The following is a 17,299-nucleotide window of genomic DNA, read 5'->3' as shown; positions in this document are numbered from 1 at the left end:
TATTTTGTGATAAATAAAATCTAACATATACAATCAATATGAAGTGAAAATCGAAGAAAAATCTTTTGAGGAGAAACCATCATTTTGGCACCTATGGGGATTACTATAGAAAACTGGCACAACTCTGTAAATTCATCAAATGTTTTGCTGAAAAAAGGGGAAAAAGGTTTCCGTTATATGTCGGGTACCTGGGGTGGGTTCTCCAGTCCCCAAGTACCTGTGAACCGACATTCATGACTCACCATTGCTGGTATGTGCAAAAACTTTTTATTTAGAAATTTCACTCAACAATTTTAAACTGGGGATTCAAGGTTCAACCTTTATCTTGAACTTCTACAGACAATATATGCAAACACATACATAAAGTTGAACTGTCCCGTTTTCCATGTAAATGCATCCAATTAGCAGTTGTGTGACATAAGGCCAACAGTAAAATTTTAGATATTTCAAGAATTAAATAAACATAATTCAAATCTATTATCAAATGTTGACAGATGAATGTGAACAATGTGACGTATTTTACATAACTGCTGACAAACATATGACAACACACATATCTTCATATGACAATATGATAATATCATGAATATGGGCAACATACTAACTAAAAAACGTCAATGTTTACAGTAAAGAGAAGAAATGCATTATTTATGAAAAGGAAAATTTTATGTTTAGTTAAACAATATATAACCCTCCCCTTTTCTCAGGAAATAAATACTTAGTACAGCAAAATAAGAGGAAATAATGAATTTTTAAACTGTAAACAAGTATATACAACTGCTAAGAAAAACAATGCATATCTTTACTTCATATGGCATTGCATCTTATGGCAATTAAACATGACAACTAACGCACATCTAGAGGATTAATCTAAATCCCACTTCACCGACTTGATAGTTATGACGTCCCAAGAATTTCTGTTTGTTGATGAATTGAAAGAATTATTATGGCTACGGTGTATGTACGCGTTGATTGCTTCCCATGAACATTTTCATTCTAAATATAAATATACAGATCAATTTGAGATACAGATCAATTTGAAGGGAAAAAATGACTTTGAATTATTATTATTTTTTTTTATAAGAGACGATAAAGAATCATGGAATGCATTGAATATGCATTGAAGGTTAAAATTAATTACACAGTTTCACGATGATACTTTTATCATAAGGTATTTTAAAGATAAATATTATTCACACAGAAAATCTAATAAATCAGTAATCCACTTTCTTTGAAGTAATTTTTCCCTATCTGATAAATAAAACGTATTTCAGGGACTTTTAGAACCAACTCTATGTATTATTTAGCCATATACACGTACTAAAATACAGACATAATTAATTTACCAGTTATTGAATCAGTTAATAAATACATCTGTTGAACATACACTGAAATATAGTCTTAGTTTAAGATAATTAGGCTTTAAATGTACCAGTTATTTTCAAATAATTTAATTTTGTTTGTATTCTAGCCTCTGATTGGTTAATATCCAAAAAGGAACACAAATTATTTCTGTATAACCTGGTTTGGTATGGGGACACACCCCCCTGACAACCAGCTGAATCGTCTGTATCCATGCAATGCTCTCATTTCCAGTCCTCGGGATTCATGGAAAATTCCAGATTTAATAAATGTACCTTTAGCTTCAAACAATAACTCGGATCTTACCACATGCAAACAAAAAACATGGCTGCTAGGACTATGTATCAGTTTTTACCTCCCCTTGCTTCCCATCACTTCCGTTACTAGGGTTGTATTATTGAGCGGCAAATTTGAACTAATAAAAAGCAACGAAATTTTACACCCACAGTTGTTTAATGATTTTAGAATTAAATTATAAGGAATGACTCTAATTCTTGGCCAAATTATTCGAGTATAACCTGGTTTGGGTCAGTTTACGCTGTTTTATAATCCGCTTCGCGGATTATAAAGCGTAAACTGACCCAAACCAGGTTATACTCGAATAATTTGGCCAAGAATTAGAGTCATTCCTAAATTAGATGTTTTGTTGATCATATTGTATAATTCTGAAATCCTTCATAGTCCAAGATAATTAGGTCAAAAACTGGCTAGTTATTTCCAGTTATTAAAATAAATTAAAAAAATGTTATATACTCAATACAATAAAACATGCTTATAGCGAAGTGCCAGCTAAGGATGGACTAGACGGACTTTGCTTCGTTATAAACGTAATTCATTATTTAAGGAAAGTTAAGCAGATTTCCTGCAAAGGAAGTCCAGATACCGGTTCCAAGGGTAATTTTCTTGTACCTGATGATGCTGAGCACTGCAAATAAGTATAGAAAATTCAAGGACTTTTTGAAGACAGGCCCGTAGTAACGGTTTCAAAAGTGAGGGAGGGGAGGCAACTTCCCCCCTCCAAAAAAAATCTGACGAGCAAAAAAAAAAAAAAAAAAAAAAAAAAAAAAAAAAAAAAAAAAGGGAGGGGGTAATTTACTGTCCGAATCCTGAAATTTGCCAGTGCTCGACCTTTAAACATCAAAAAGTGGGAGGAAGGGGGCCAACCAGCATCTAAAGGAAAATTTACTAAAACGAAATAGTATAATCAGAAAAGGGGGTGGGCCCCCTGGCCTCCCACGTTCTACGGGCCTGGAAGAAAGGAAAGTTTACAGAGCTTTGCCATCCCCTATACTCCCTAGATCTCAGCCTTATTCCAAAAACGCATGGAAACAATCAGCTCTGGGAAGTGCTAGTCATCAGTGTCTTTTGGGCATCCCTAAAGATGAGTATGCAGAAGTTTTCTGATCATGGGTACAAAGACTTGAGACGTGTTAAGGGTAACAGGGGATACTTTGAGGGATTGAAAATATTAAGAATGTGTTTTACGTACTAGGTTTAATTCTTATTTTTGAATGACCTTTTTACATAATTATTGAACGACCCTCGTATTTTTTGTTGCTAAAGTCTGGTTGATTTTATAGGTACATGTGTCTTTCCACTTAGAGAATTACACGGGGAGTGCCTTATTATGATCATATACTGAAATCGGTCAAAGTCCCAGTCAATTCAGCTCTAAATTATGGTTTTCACTTATCTCCTGTGGAAGCCAGGACCTATGGTGATGGAATTTATATACCAGCATTTTCTTACCTGGGAAATTGATATTAAATTAACTGACAGAGAAGAACTACCTCATGAGAAAGTTGATATAAAAACACATCATAACATTATGAAAAAAATTACAAAGATTATTATGATAAGACATTTTCTCACTTTTTCGATGATTTTTAATTGTATTTGTGGATTTTCTTTATAAGTACATATATTCACAATCTTTAAAATCTTTTCCAGAAAAATAGTGAAATGCATTATTTGTCCTGTAGATTCACAGAAAAACCACGGAAGTTTGTCCAATCTATTAAGCTTTATTCAGAGTCTAGTCTATCAGCAATGGAATAGCACTGATGCAGAATTTAGTTGTTTAGTCAAAGAAATCCATTAAATGTCACAAGATTGTATCTTTTCAATCAATGATCAAGCGTCTGTTGAAGTCTATGTGTATTGTCACAACTCATTACATCATTAATAATAAGCTTTGTATGGTCACAACCCAATTGTAAAGCAAAGGCACATGCACTGGAAGTTCATAACTGTTGTAACAATCCATTGCATGTATATAGACACAGTATACATAGTATTTCTTTGAAGGGTCATCCACTCAGCTCCATTGTCCTTATCCATTAGGTAGACTGTTCAATCAAGGAATGCTTCCAGTCAATATGGAGGAGCTCTAAATGTGCTTTAGCTGCAAAATGAAGAAAAAAAAATGATTGTCCATTATATATATCAAATTTATAACTCTTTATTAGACAATGCAAATTGTTGTCCTGATTTTTCTGCAAGATGCGTTCTTTTACTAATTTGATTATTTTCTACAAATTAAGTAATACTTTTCTCTACCTATAAAGTACTCTGAGATGTAGGGAGGGAATCCCCAACTTGCTAAGCCTTAAGCCTATACCTATGTAATACCTTGGAATACAATCACTGATATAACTACTGCAAATCTCTGCAATACCTATGTAATATCTTTACTTATATTCACAGCAATTACTAATTCCATGAGTAGGTGAGTACCCTAGGTACCTAAGTAGAATCCTAGATTCCATTCACAGCTATAGCTACTGCCCTGAGGAAGATAAGTCCCTAAGTACCTATGAAATACCTTAGATCACATTAACTGTTACAGCTACTACCCTGAGGAAGATAAGTCCCTAAGTACCTATGATATACATGTACCTTAGATCACATTAACTGTTATAGCTATTTCCCTGAGGAAGATAAGTCCCTAAGTACCTATGAAATACCTTAGATCACATTAATTGTTATAGCTATTGCCCTGAGGAAGATAAGTCCCTAAGTACCATGAAATATCTTAGGTGCCATTCACATTTACAGCTTTTGCCCAGAGGTAGGTAAGCCCCTAAGTACCTTAGTATGTGTAGTACCTTAAATTATATTCACAGCTATAACTATTTCTGTGAATAAGTGAGTCCACTATGTACCTATGTGGTACTTTGGATTCCATTAAATGCCATAGCTTCTGCCCTGAGGTAGGTAAGTCCCTAAGTACCTATGAAATACCTTAGATCACATTCACTGTTATAGCTACTACCCTGAGGAAGATAAGTCCCTAAGTACCTATGATATACCTTAGATCACATTAACTGTTATAGCTATTGCCCTGAGGAAGATAAGTCCCTAAGTACCTATGAAATACCTTAGATCCCATTCACTGTTATAGCAACTGCCCTGAGGTAGGTAAGTCCCTAAGTACCCATGAAATACCTCAGATCACATTCATTGCTATAGCTACTGCCCTGAGATAGGTAAGTCCCTAAGTACCCATGAAATACCTCAGATCACATTCACTGTTATAGCTTCTGCCATGAGGTTGGTAAGTCCCTAAGTTCCAATGAAATACATTAGATCCCATTCACTTCTATAGCTACTGCCCTGAGGTTGGTAAGTCCCAAAGTACCTATGAAATACATTAGATCCCATTCACTGTTATAGCTACTACCCTGAGGTAGGTAAGTCCCTAAGTACCCATGAAATACCTCAGATCACATTCACTGTTATAGCTACTACCCTGAGGTAGGTAAGTCCCTAAGTACCCATGAAATACCTCAGATCACATTCACTGTTATAGCTACTGCCCTGAGGTTGGTTAGTCCCTAAGTACCCATGAAATACCTAGATCACATTCACTGTTATAGCTACTGCCCTGAGGTTGGTAAGTCCCTAAGTACCCATGAAATACCTTAGATCACATTCACTGTTATAGCTACTGCCCTGAGGTAGGTAAGTCCCTAAGTACCCATGAAATACCTCAGATCACATTCACTGTTATAGCTACTGCCCTGAGGTTGGTAAGTCCCTAAGTACCCATGAAATACCTTAGATCACATTCACTGTTATAGCTACTGCCCTGAGGTAGGTTAGTCCCTAAGTACCCCTGAAATACCTCAGATCACATTCACTGTTATAGCTACTGCCCTGAGGTTGGTAAGTCCCTAAGTAACCATGAAATACCTCAGATCACATTCACTGTTATAGCTACTACCCTGAGGTTGGTAAGTCCCTAAGTACCCATGAAATACCTCAGATCACATTCACTGTTATAGTTACAGCCCTGAGGTTGGTAAGTCCCTAAGTACCCATGAAATACCTCAGATCACATTCACTGTTATAGCTACAGCCCTGAGGTTGGTAAGTTCCTAAGTACCCATGAAATACCTTAGATCCCATTCACTGTTATAGCTACTGCCCTGAGGTAGGTAAGTCCCTAAGTACCCATGAAATACCTCAGATCACATTCATTGCTATAGCTACTGCCCTGAGATAGGTAAGTCCCTAAGTACCCATGAAATACCTCAGATCACATTCACTGTTATAGCTTCTGCCATGAGGTTGGTAAGTCCCTAAGTTCCAATGAAATACATTAGATCCCATTCACTTCTATAGCTACTGCCCTGAGGTTGGTAAGTCCCAAAGTACCTATGAAATACATTAGATCCCATTCACTGTTATAGCTACTACCCTGAGGTAGGTAAGTCCCTAAGTACCCATGAAATACCTCAGATCACATTCACTGTTATAGCTACTACCCTGAGGTAGGTAAGTCCCTAAGTACCCATGAAATACCTCAGATCACATTCACTGTTATAGCTACTGCCCTGAGGTTGGTTAGTCCCTAAGTACCCATGAAATACCTAGATCACATTCACTGTTATAGCTACTGCCCTGAGGTTGGTAAGTCCCTAAGTACCCATGAAATACCTCAGATCACATTCACTGTTATAGTTACAGCCCTGAGGTTGGTAAGTCCCTAAGTACCCATGAAATACCTCAGATCACATTCACTGTTATAGCTACAGCCCTGAGGTTGGTAAGTTCCTAAGTACCCATGAAATACGTTAGATCACATTCACTGCTGTAGCTACTGCACTGAGGTAGGTAGATCCCTAAGTGCCTACGAAAAAACTTAGATCCCATTCACTGCTATAGCTTCTGCCCTGAGGTAGTAAGTCCCTAAGTTCCAATGAAATACATTAGATCCCATTCACTGCTATAGCTACTGCCCTGAAGTAGGTAAGTCCCTACACACTTATGAAATACATTAGATCCCATTCACTGTTGTAGCTACTGCCCTTAGGTAGGTAAGTCCCCCTATGTACCTGTAGTACCTTAGATTCCATTCACAATTACAGCTTTTGTCCTAAGGTAGGTAAGTCCCCTAGCTGCTCTGTCTCCTGGGACATCTCTGATAATAGTTGTGTCTTCCTTCTCTCCCATTCCAGAAGCCTCTGTCTCTCTTGTTCTCTCTGAGTAACCTAAATACAGAACCATGTACTAAAATGATTATACAGTCATGTTAATTCCTTTATTTATATTAAAAAAACATTAATAACACCAATTTTAAAACTGAGAAACAGTATTTACAATCAATTGATATTTTTCTTGTAAACTTCATACACAAACAGGAGGCCCATGGACCCTGACGGTCACCTGAGTATCAATTATTTATCAGGCTAAACTAGGCACACCTGGAACTAGAACTTTGGATTTATGCAACACAGATTTTATTCTTAGGTGAGGACTTAATCATTATTGTATTCAAGCAGCATGTCTCCTAGATCAGTATAAAGAAGATAAGGTGTACTTTGTAATAATTAAAAAAATGACAAACTTAGTAGCAGAAATGTTCAAATGTTTGCACATGAGGCAACTATGTCAAGAGATAAAAACAGCAATAAGTGACTCAGACAACTAATAAATCAGCTGCATTTATATGTAAATAAAACACAAACAAGAAATCATGGTTATCAAGTGCTTAAAGAAAATTGATACTAGGCAGTTTCAGTTTGTATACGCACCTATGCACATGTTCCATTTATTGCACAGTGAAGTGCAATAAAATGATTTAAATTTATGCATGTACTTTTACTATACTTAGTTTTCTAAAGTAGATAAAATTGATACAATTCAGAATTAAAGTTTTTAAAGTCATTTTTTAAACAGATTATACAGTACCCTCCTTTCCTCCACCATTTTTTTCCTTTGGATTTCTCTCTCATGTTCAATCTGTATTTGCATTTCAATCTGCTTTTCTAATTTTTCTAGTCTTTGCCTTTCCTTTTCTTGCCTATATGACACACAAAGTATTTTTTTAAATTTACTAATAAATGTACATAATAATCAGATAACCTCCTAAATAATCACACATAAACTTCATTATTATAAATTAATATTCACAGATTCAATCAAAAGTTCATATGAGTAACACAAATATTCCCTTTTTTAGTGTCTCCCTCTTCACATGGCCTTTTCAGTCATCCCTTCCTCCCCTTTCTCCCTCTCCCTCTGTATGCTGTGCTCATCTCTCCTCGCTCTCCCCTTTTCTCATGTAGTTTCCTCTCCATGTTGCCCTTGTTCTACCCTTTTATATCTAATTCTCACCCTCTTCTCTTATTTAACCCAGACCCCATCTCTCTCTCCATATTTCCTTTCCCTCTACATACTGCCACTCTCTCTATCCTCTCCTCACTCTTACTCCCATCTATTCTTTCCTCAATTAACTAACTCCCTATTCTCTTCTCTTTCTTTCTCTCCATACACATATTGCAACCCCTTCTCCCCAGTTCCTCTATACTGCTACCCACCTCTTCTCACCTCACTCTCTTCTTATTCTCCAGGCTTTTCCAACCCATCCCACAACTCACAACACATTCTCTCCCTTTTCTTCTATTTTTTTTCCTATCCAAGTACCCCTTTCTTTCCCCCACTCTTTTTCTCCTGTCTTTCTCTCTTGAGAATTCCCCTCCTCTCTCTTGACTTCATTTGCTTTTTCTAGTTGTCTCCACATCAACTTTCATTCCTTCCCCCTCCCCCCCCCCCCACCTCACCTGACTCTTTCCCTCTTCTCCTGTTCTATTCTTTCCCTCTCCATGCTGGCTGCCTTTTCCTTCCTCATCTGTTCATTTAATATCTGTCTGCGTAGTTCTCTTTCTGCCTGATTGATGTCGAAATTCTCCCTTGAAGAGGGCTCTTTTGTGACTGCTGATGCAAATTTAACAAAGTTTTGATTGAAAATTTTAATATGCAAATTTAACAAAATTTTGATTAAAAATTTTAATAAAACTATATCATGCAAAAAAAGAGGGGTGAGGGATACTCTTACTACTACATTTTTTTTTCAAAAAAATTGCCACTTGTGTCACACAGGTATGAATTAAGCATCACCACATGTATTTCTCTATAAAATTACACATATAACTACATGTATGAGTAGAAATTTTGCTATTGTAAGCAAAAGTATATGTCACAATATTTTAGGTGTAACAATAATGATATGTCACCCCAATTTTCCTTTAGGGTGACATAATTATTGATCAGTTAGCTGATGCATCGCAATATACCAGTAATGTCTATGAGAGTCATAACTGTGTGATACAAAGATGCTCCGTGTGATATTATCATATGAATATGTATGATTATGACTGAATAATTTACAAATGTACCATTTAAATTATTTGACCATGCAAATAATCAAATATGATCTATTTAAATGAATAATAATAAATAAAAATAAATTTACTTATAACAAAAATCAAAAGAAAACACCAATGATAAATTCTTTAAGACATGCAAATTTATTAAAAAATTTCATAAGCATATTTTCATTTTCTGTAATGTTGAAGCTAAACACAGTCCATGATAATCACATCTCGCTAAGACCAACATATGTCATCATAGGGAAAATCTGGAAAGACAACATGAAGTGTTGATGATGATGATGATCAAACAAACAATGTTGCATGGTTACATTTAAAATAGCCAGAACATTAAATGTTGGGCTGCAGTCTCACCATATTGTGCAGTTTCTGCCATTTAATACTTTAATATTGCTTGACACCAAATACAGTAAAAAACATGCTTACAATGAAGTGCCAGGGATTGAAGATTTAGCTTCATTATAAATGTATTTCATTATATCCGTTAAATTCACAATCAAACATGTATTTCAAAGCCACAGGGAATGAAAAAACACTTTGTTGTAAGCGTCAATTCATTATAATTATTGTGTTCAGTATAAGCATGTTTTATTGTATAAATTAAAGTAAATTCTAGAAACTGTATAAAATGACCATCAACCTTGCCATGACCTTAAAATCCAGAGCTGTATCTACATGTATGTGACCACTGAAATATCTTCAATAATTATATTTTCCTATTCTAAGGTACTTACGCCCTGACTTATCAGTTTCTGGCATTGATCTCCCATCCTCCTCTGTTGTGTCTGCCACTGTGTCATATTGTGGGGGTGGGGGTGTGGAATCTTTGCCATTAAATTTACTGTACACATCTGTCCTTCCAGACTCTAAATGTTTTTCAAAAGAATTTTGTCAATGTAAAATAATAAAGAATCAAAGACTTATAAACTTTTTTTTCAATGAAATACAAGAGATTTTACCAATATTGATATCACTTTCCATATATATAAAAAAAAGAAACAATATTTCTGAACAAAATCTTTTTAAAAATGATCAACTCATATCATATTCATTTGATAGATGTAACTCTGTTCTGTGTAAGTTGAATTCAAATGAAAGTTGGGCACTTAAAATGCACATCTCCACCAACCACAGGCCTGTAGAATGCAGGGGGAGGGGAGCATTTCCATCTTACCCTTTTTGGAAAATTATCTTTTGCTTAATTTTTAATAAGAAAATGTGCATTTAACATCCCCTTCCCCCCCCCCCCCCCAAACTATTGTTGCAGTAATGCAAAGAATTACAAATTACCGAGTTAGTAAAAGATTCTAAAACACCCCCCTCCCCCATGAAATAGGATTTTTTTTTCAAGTTTTTTTTTTTGAAATTGTCTTTTTTTTGAAGGGCTGCCCCCCCCCCAACTTTGAAAACATTGCTACAGGCCTTAATTTTTCATAATTTAAAAAAAAAGAATTACTTTGATTGTTGGGTAGTATATCTATATTAGTTTTATTCAGAGGAACCAGTTCTGGTGGTAGAACAGAGGGCAGTTGTCTTCCTGTTTGTACAAGGTCTGCAAGGTGCATGGCTAGACAAAACTCCTCATATGTTAGCTTTCCATCCTTGTCATAATCTGCCAAAGTCCTGCAATATACAGTTGTAATTATACAAGAACATTCCATGTCATTCAGAAATATATGTGTGTGTGAGGGTGTGCTGTTATTTTTATGAAATCACAAAGAAAGCAACCCCCCCCCCCCCCCCACACACACACACACATGAGGTACTCAGAAATTAGAAATTGATATCATTCTTGACAGCAGAAAGGTATTAACAGATTGATTATACTTTTAATTAGACTTTTCTTTGTTTTCAAAGCACAAAAAATTCTTGCTGTTATAATTAAATTGATAAATACAGAACTGTAAGCAAAATAAAAATGTACTTTAAAATAACTGACATCTGAATATGAGATTTTATGCTTTAATATTATGAACCCCTTCCATCCAATAAAAGATGTCCAACGTATGAATTATTTTTTTTATTTTATATAATTCAAATAAATATTTTACCATATTTGCTTCAAGACTGGTTGTGACAATCTGGATTGAATCTGTACTGGTAAATCTGAAGTGAATGCACATTGAACGAATGAAAAAAAAAATTAAAGGTTGTAATTATAGCTGCAGATCTGTATCTCAGTCTAAAAAATGGGATGGATGACCAATTTTTTTTCAGACCAGTGAGCCACAGTTGTAAAGTGATTTTAATTGTCAATGACACAGTTTATTGTCAATATTAATTGTCATGTTAATTATCTAAGGGTTTAAAGATCTCGAAAAATTTAAATTAGGGTTTATTTACCAGTATTGTGTTGATCTTTCTTTGTGAAATATACCTGTCCAGTGGGCTCTGGCATTGTGGGTCCTGATTCATCTAAAAACGCAAAAGATTGTTTCAATAATTAATTTGCTAAATCAACTATCTTTACAGTATTTTGAAATTCGTAATCATGCACCTAATACTGTACACATTTCAAACATATAATTGTAGAATATCAAAATCTCTGTTTAAAAAATACGCGCAAAGATATTTTTTCACCATATCTTATTAAAAAAAAAATCAAGGTTCCGCCTTTAGAATGCTATAAAGTTGTTATGTTTCAAACAGACGTATGGCAAATAGGATTTTTACCCAATCATTTTAATAAAATTTTGGCGTCTTGGTCATTTTTAATTTGTTTTAAACTTTTAAATTTCACCGAGGAGCGATACTGAAGAAATTATTTTCTGTTCTCCATTCCTTTAAAAATTTTAATTCTAAAACATCAATGAGAGAATTTAGAAATACCTGATCTATAAATGTACGTTTCTACTATTTCGCAATGCCGAAACAGTAACACCATATGAACACTGTACCTGTCGAAGAAGCAGCACATCCCATCTTTCATGTCTTTAGGTTTTCATTTCACTTTGAATTTTTCGTCCTAACATCAGATTTAAATCGTCAATTTCAACTCTTTCGTCTGTGATGAGGATTAATTGACATTACACAGATACAGGGAGTATAACTGTGGTCAATGTGATGTAAACAGTGACCAGTAACCTTTCCTACTAATCAATTAATTGACGACTGGTGTGTGTAAAGGGCAATAACTCTGTCAGCTCTATTGCTTTTGGTTAACGTGCAACGCATCGATCTGTGTCTCTAAGATGAAAATAAAAATTCCTTTGAAATACACCGAGATATATGTTATTTGTTTGTTTGTATTTTCTTGAAAATAAAATTATCAGAATGTATGGTGTTGTTTTAAAAAAATGTCAATGTTTGAAAGGTAATTTTGCTTCAATCAGAATTTTTCCAGCGCAAATTTATAAGAATGGCAGACATTTTAATACCTTTATTTTTTTTTTCTAGCATTGCATGATAAAATAAATTATAATTTTTCAGGAAAAAATTCCTTCTCGAAAACTGCAGAACTCTAATATTACTTTTAGACTCCCCCCCCCCCTTCTCTCTCTCAAATGAATAAATAAACAGAAAATCTGCCACTTTTTTCAACTTGTTCAGTTATATTCAGTCTATGTATTTCAGATACATGTAGATACTACACACTTTTTCAACTTGTTGAGTTTTTCACACATTATCTCTAGTCTGTGTAAAGGGTACATTTAGATATTAGTATCTTTAAGCATGTCCAAATACTAGGGGCAGATCTAGAGGGGGTGGGGTCGGGGTCAGGGCCCTCCTGGAATTGGCAAGAGTTATTTTAAAATTTCTAAGTAAAAGTAACGAAACTAATGACCTTGGAAACCCCCTCCCCACGGAAACAGGGACCCCTCCCGAAACGGTAAGGAGAGTAATGTGTTTGAAGAAAATTGACTTAGGAAAGTGTCTTAACTCCCCCCCTCCCCCTCCCTGAAATAGGTTTTCAAGTTTGCGTATGTATTTTTTTTTTTGGTCGAAATATTTTTACACTTTTTGTATTGTACAGATTGATAAACTTATGCATTTCCTTTATTTTGTCTAATTAACAGAATATTCCCATGACACGATTTTACGCGTATATGTTTGAAAATATTTACATCGAAGAGCACTCAAAATATATACATTCCGAGCTATCAGAATACAGAAAAAAATATGAATGTTTGTTTTTCAACATCTCTACAATAAAATATCAATTAAATTAAAGTTGTTGTTTTTTTTTAATTATTGATTTACTGTTTATTTTGAAGTACTTAAATTATCGGTTCGCTCAGCTGATAAAGTGTTATTAAGTAAAAAGTCATCATTACTGTTGGTGACATCGCAATTAGAGAGGTAGATACTACAGTATTACTCGATAGATATATATTTTCACCGGCCTAATATGTTTTCATTAATTGAGTGTTTTCATATAATAAGAAATAAATTGCTGGGGGATATGTTGTTCTCTCTGATCACATTGATGGTGAGTATGAACAGTGGTATGAAGACACGCTTGTGTACAAAGTAAACGGGTAAATAATCACAAGGGAGGAAAAAATGGTTTATGAGAGCACTTAGGATGAAATATAATGACCTGATAGAGGCCTACAAAATTGAATTAGAAATGGTCTTGATACTTCTCTCCTAATATCAACCATGAGATTCAAATATGAGACAGAAAACTATCTAAGTTAAATACTTCAATAAAAAAAATAGTATCAATTTTAAATCAAATTTAGATAGACTTTGTAATATATGTAATAGGAAACAAATAGTAGTTGAATACCTATTTTTCAGAATGCCGGAAAATGTATCTTCCTAAAAATTATTATAGAAGGACATTTTTTTTCTACATATTCTCAGAATCGTTGTCAACTGCTGATTTCAATGAAGTAATTAAATTGTGTAGTAACATATATTTAACATATATCTAAAGTATATTTACGTTACTAAAAATAGAAAATTCTGTATAATATTCTTTCAAGAGGGTACTCTTCCTACTGTTTTAATTTGATTGCAATCTTGCCATAAATAGAGATTAATCGAAGGATCATTATTCTAGTTATTGCTGTTTCGAATTTCGAGTCCAAATGCTACTTTTCTTTTCCTTTGCTATAAGTACAAACCAGTAGAGTTACAGTCTCCTCAGAGACTTTCTGGTCTACAAAAAAAAAATTGGTTTCCAAAACCACTTTTACACTTTAATCAGTAGCCATATCTTTTTGGAATACAATTGGTGGTGTCCTGTAGAATGAATAAATTGTATGCGCGCATCAAATCATTCACCACGTACTCGGTACTTGCATGGACGTTGCCTCTAGTACGTTTCATTTTATCAAGTTTCAGATAGTGCATTTTCAGCTAAAGATTTTCCAAATTAGGCCATTTCAAGTTTTTTCTCTGTTTAGCGTCCACCCATCTTTCAAAAACCTACCTACCTATTCGCAAAAAACAAACAAGCCAAAAATTAAAACACAGACTTTATAGTCTTGAAAATGACGTCATACAAAGCATTTCATTTCATTAATATATTTTTCTCATACAAAAGTCTATTCTTTAGCAAGATCCAGGTATTAAATGCTTAAAATATACATAATATGGCATATTGTAAACATATACTTAGAGATTTTGACAGAATTGAAAGATTTTGACCAGAATAATCAATTTCAGGACTCCTGATTTTGTTTGTTTTTTCTCATATGGGGTGTCAAAAACCAAGGCGCACGCGGACGCTAAACATAGAAAAAACTTGGAATGGCCTTATATGATATTTTTTAAGTACCAAAAAATTCACACAATAATTTACGCACATTAATTTGCAGGATTTTTCTATAATATACATGTACATTATTCAAACTATGTAACATAAAATAAGATTATACTTATTGCCGTGATAACTGATTACATCTAGTAAAATATGATAAAGGTTAACGTGATAAACCTTAAAGATATAGTTTAAATGTAAAAAGGTCAAGTTAATGGTACCAATGCTCAGTAAGATGCACATTGACCCTCAGTTTTCTTTGCAATTTTGAGTCATGCTATATGAGTAAGTAATCTAAAATATACTTCTCAAAAGAAAATTAAAAAAAAGTTCTTGAAAACTTTGAAAATCCAACATCTTATTTGGTGGAGGTGATGTGCATTGTTGTGTCGGGGGGGGGGGGGCTTAACATACTATCAAAGGGGGGGCTTTCAATGAGAATTCTGCCACTCGGATCTCCTCGGGTGGCTCGTTCCTCGCACACAAACGTTTGTATGGTAGCGAGTCAGCCGAGGATTGCCGATTGATATTCTGCCGGATTCGTTTTATCGTATTTATATCACCAAGAACATTCCATACATTTTCAGTTTGTAAATAATCCTTATTGAAGTTATTCGAAGCTTTTTTTAAAGAAACTGCATGGGGAGTCGATAGAAGCTGAATTGTGGTATTGTAAGTCACATTGTGTAATTTTTATTCACAATTTTTTTAATCTATAAATGAAATAAGACAATTTTTTGTGCTGTCGAAAGTAGATCTATCTACATGTATATTTCGTAATAAGTCTGCGGTATATACGGCAAATACATCTAGTAATCAGGGTAATATGAAGTACAGTGTAATACATGTAATATGAATTGTTTACTCAAGAGGTTTAATCATAATTACTACTTGTATCTTACAGTAAATTCGGTCCGTCTATTGCCAAACCTCTGTTGGTTCCATATATGTATGCCTAGGTTAATATGTGGGACTCACTTAATTTGACATTTTGATCAAGGATATTTTCACACGTATTGATTTATTTCATTTTAACAGTAAAAATAAGTCCAATGCATGGTTTCAGTCTAGTAGCAGGGGGCATTTATAAACCATCTTAATGATATTTTTTTCCCCAGTGCATTATGATGACTATATTTCTGTCTGATATCAATTGAAAAATTGTGTGCATAAATCTTGAACTTTGAATATTGTACATAGAGTCAATTGCTTTTTCAATGTTATGTGCAAGGGTTTCCCAATCTATATACATGTATATAATTGTTCCCTTCATGAATCTCAATATCCTGCCTGATCATGTCATTATTAGATAATGTGTATTGAATAATTTCATTATTTTAAATGAAGATGGCATCATTATGCTGCTAATGATCATGTGTAGATTGCTGTTATTAGGAGCTGGTAAGTTAATTTAAGACATAAAAGATGAAGGTTTATTACATAGTCTGACCAGAACCATTTTAATTAGTATTGCATGGCTTTGGTTAATTAAGACTACTCTATAGACCATGATTATCAAATATATAGAAAAGCTAGTGTATGTAGAAGAGGAAAAATGGTCATATTTGTCCATGATAGCCACTGTTTAAGCTTAATATGGAAGTAATAAATACATGTAGTTGTAACAGGAAGACCAGATTAGGATTTGAACCAATATTAAGGCCTGAGGAGTTCGAGACAGATTCTCTGCCAGGGAATTTGAGACAGCGGATTCTATGCTAGCTGAGCTATGTATCTTATGGTGCTAATAATATTTTAAAAGTCATTCTCCTTAACCCGGAGGGTGAGAATGCCAAGGAAGGAGTTTCAACAACAAATGGGGGGATGTAAATCTGGCTTTGTAATCCTCGTTTTGTCTTGCTCCTTCACATTGGTGTCCTCGTGGTCCTGCTTGCTGCCCTCAATTTACTGTATTATTGCTCCCTTACTAATGTATCACCATTACATTGTTGCTCTCCTTAAATGCTCCGTAAGATCTTACTCTCTGGTGTAGCCCTTGCATCCTTCTCTTTTGGTTTCTCATCTGTGGCAGATTATTCACTTGTCATATTAATGAAGGATTGTATAACATCAAATATTTACATTTCAAAATTTCTTTGTACAAGATAAAACTATAAATAGTAAAAATACTTCATTTCTACATAAAGTTTCTGGTTCATCGATAGGCATGGTTAAAAAAAATCACATGCGGGGTGGGACAGAGAGAGAAAGAAGTAGCACATGGATTTACAGAATCAAGAGCATGTAAATATAAGGAATAACTGTCAGATTTTTTTGTTTCATGAGGATGATCAAGCGATTGGCATGATCAATCGCTTGATCGCAATCATGAAACCCAAAAATTACACAGTTATTCCTTAAATATAACAGAAAATTCCAAAAAGAAAATGACATTGATAAATTTGAATCCAGGGCCCCTCTTAATAGTACTCAGCTAGCAACCTCCCAAAATACAACTGTCATGTTTTTTTTGTTTTTTAAAAACTAAACCAAAAAAACCCATAAAAGTTAGAAGTATAGATCACCCTTTTCCCTTGTTCTCTTATAAAAA

At 34.3% G+C, this 17,299-nt stretch overlaps 1 protein-coding gene across 1 annotated transcript; it reads right to left on the bottom strand.

Moving 5' to 3' along the window:
• Positions 1-6,728: 6,728 nt before the first annotated feature.
• LOC133192858 (intersectin-1-like) lies at positions 6,729-11,960 on the bottom strand. Its single transcript, XM_061328863.1, has 8 exons — positions 11,936-11,960; positions 11,382-11,453; positions 11,090-11,144; positions 10,495-10,661; positions 9,773-9,904; positions 8,430-8,583; positions 7,558-7,669; positions 6,729-6,857 (listed from the first exon to the last, which is right to left on the bottom strand). Exons 1-8 carry the CDS (start codon positions 11,958-11,960, stop codon positions 6,729-6,731), a joined length of 846 nt encoding a protein of 281 aa, XP_061184847.1.
• Between the last annotated feature and the right edge of the window lie 5,339 nt (positions 11,961-17,299).

The sequence above is a fragment of the Saccostrea echinata genome, unplaced genomic scaffold (assembly GCF_033153115.1).
Source record: "Saccostrea echinata isolate AGI-Se365-2 ecotype Australia unplaced genomic scaffold, CSIRO_AGI_Sech_v1 ptg000025l, whole genome shotgun sequence".
In the NCBI taxonomy this organism is placed as follows: Eukaryota; Metazoa; Mollusca; class Bivalvia; order Ostreida; family Ostreidae; genus Saccostrea; species Saccostrea echinata.
Note: the sequence above shows the minus strand (reverse complement) of the source record. Positions and strands in the feature narration are given on the sequence as shown.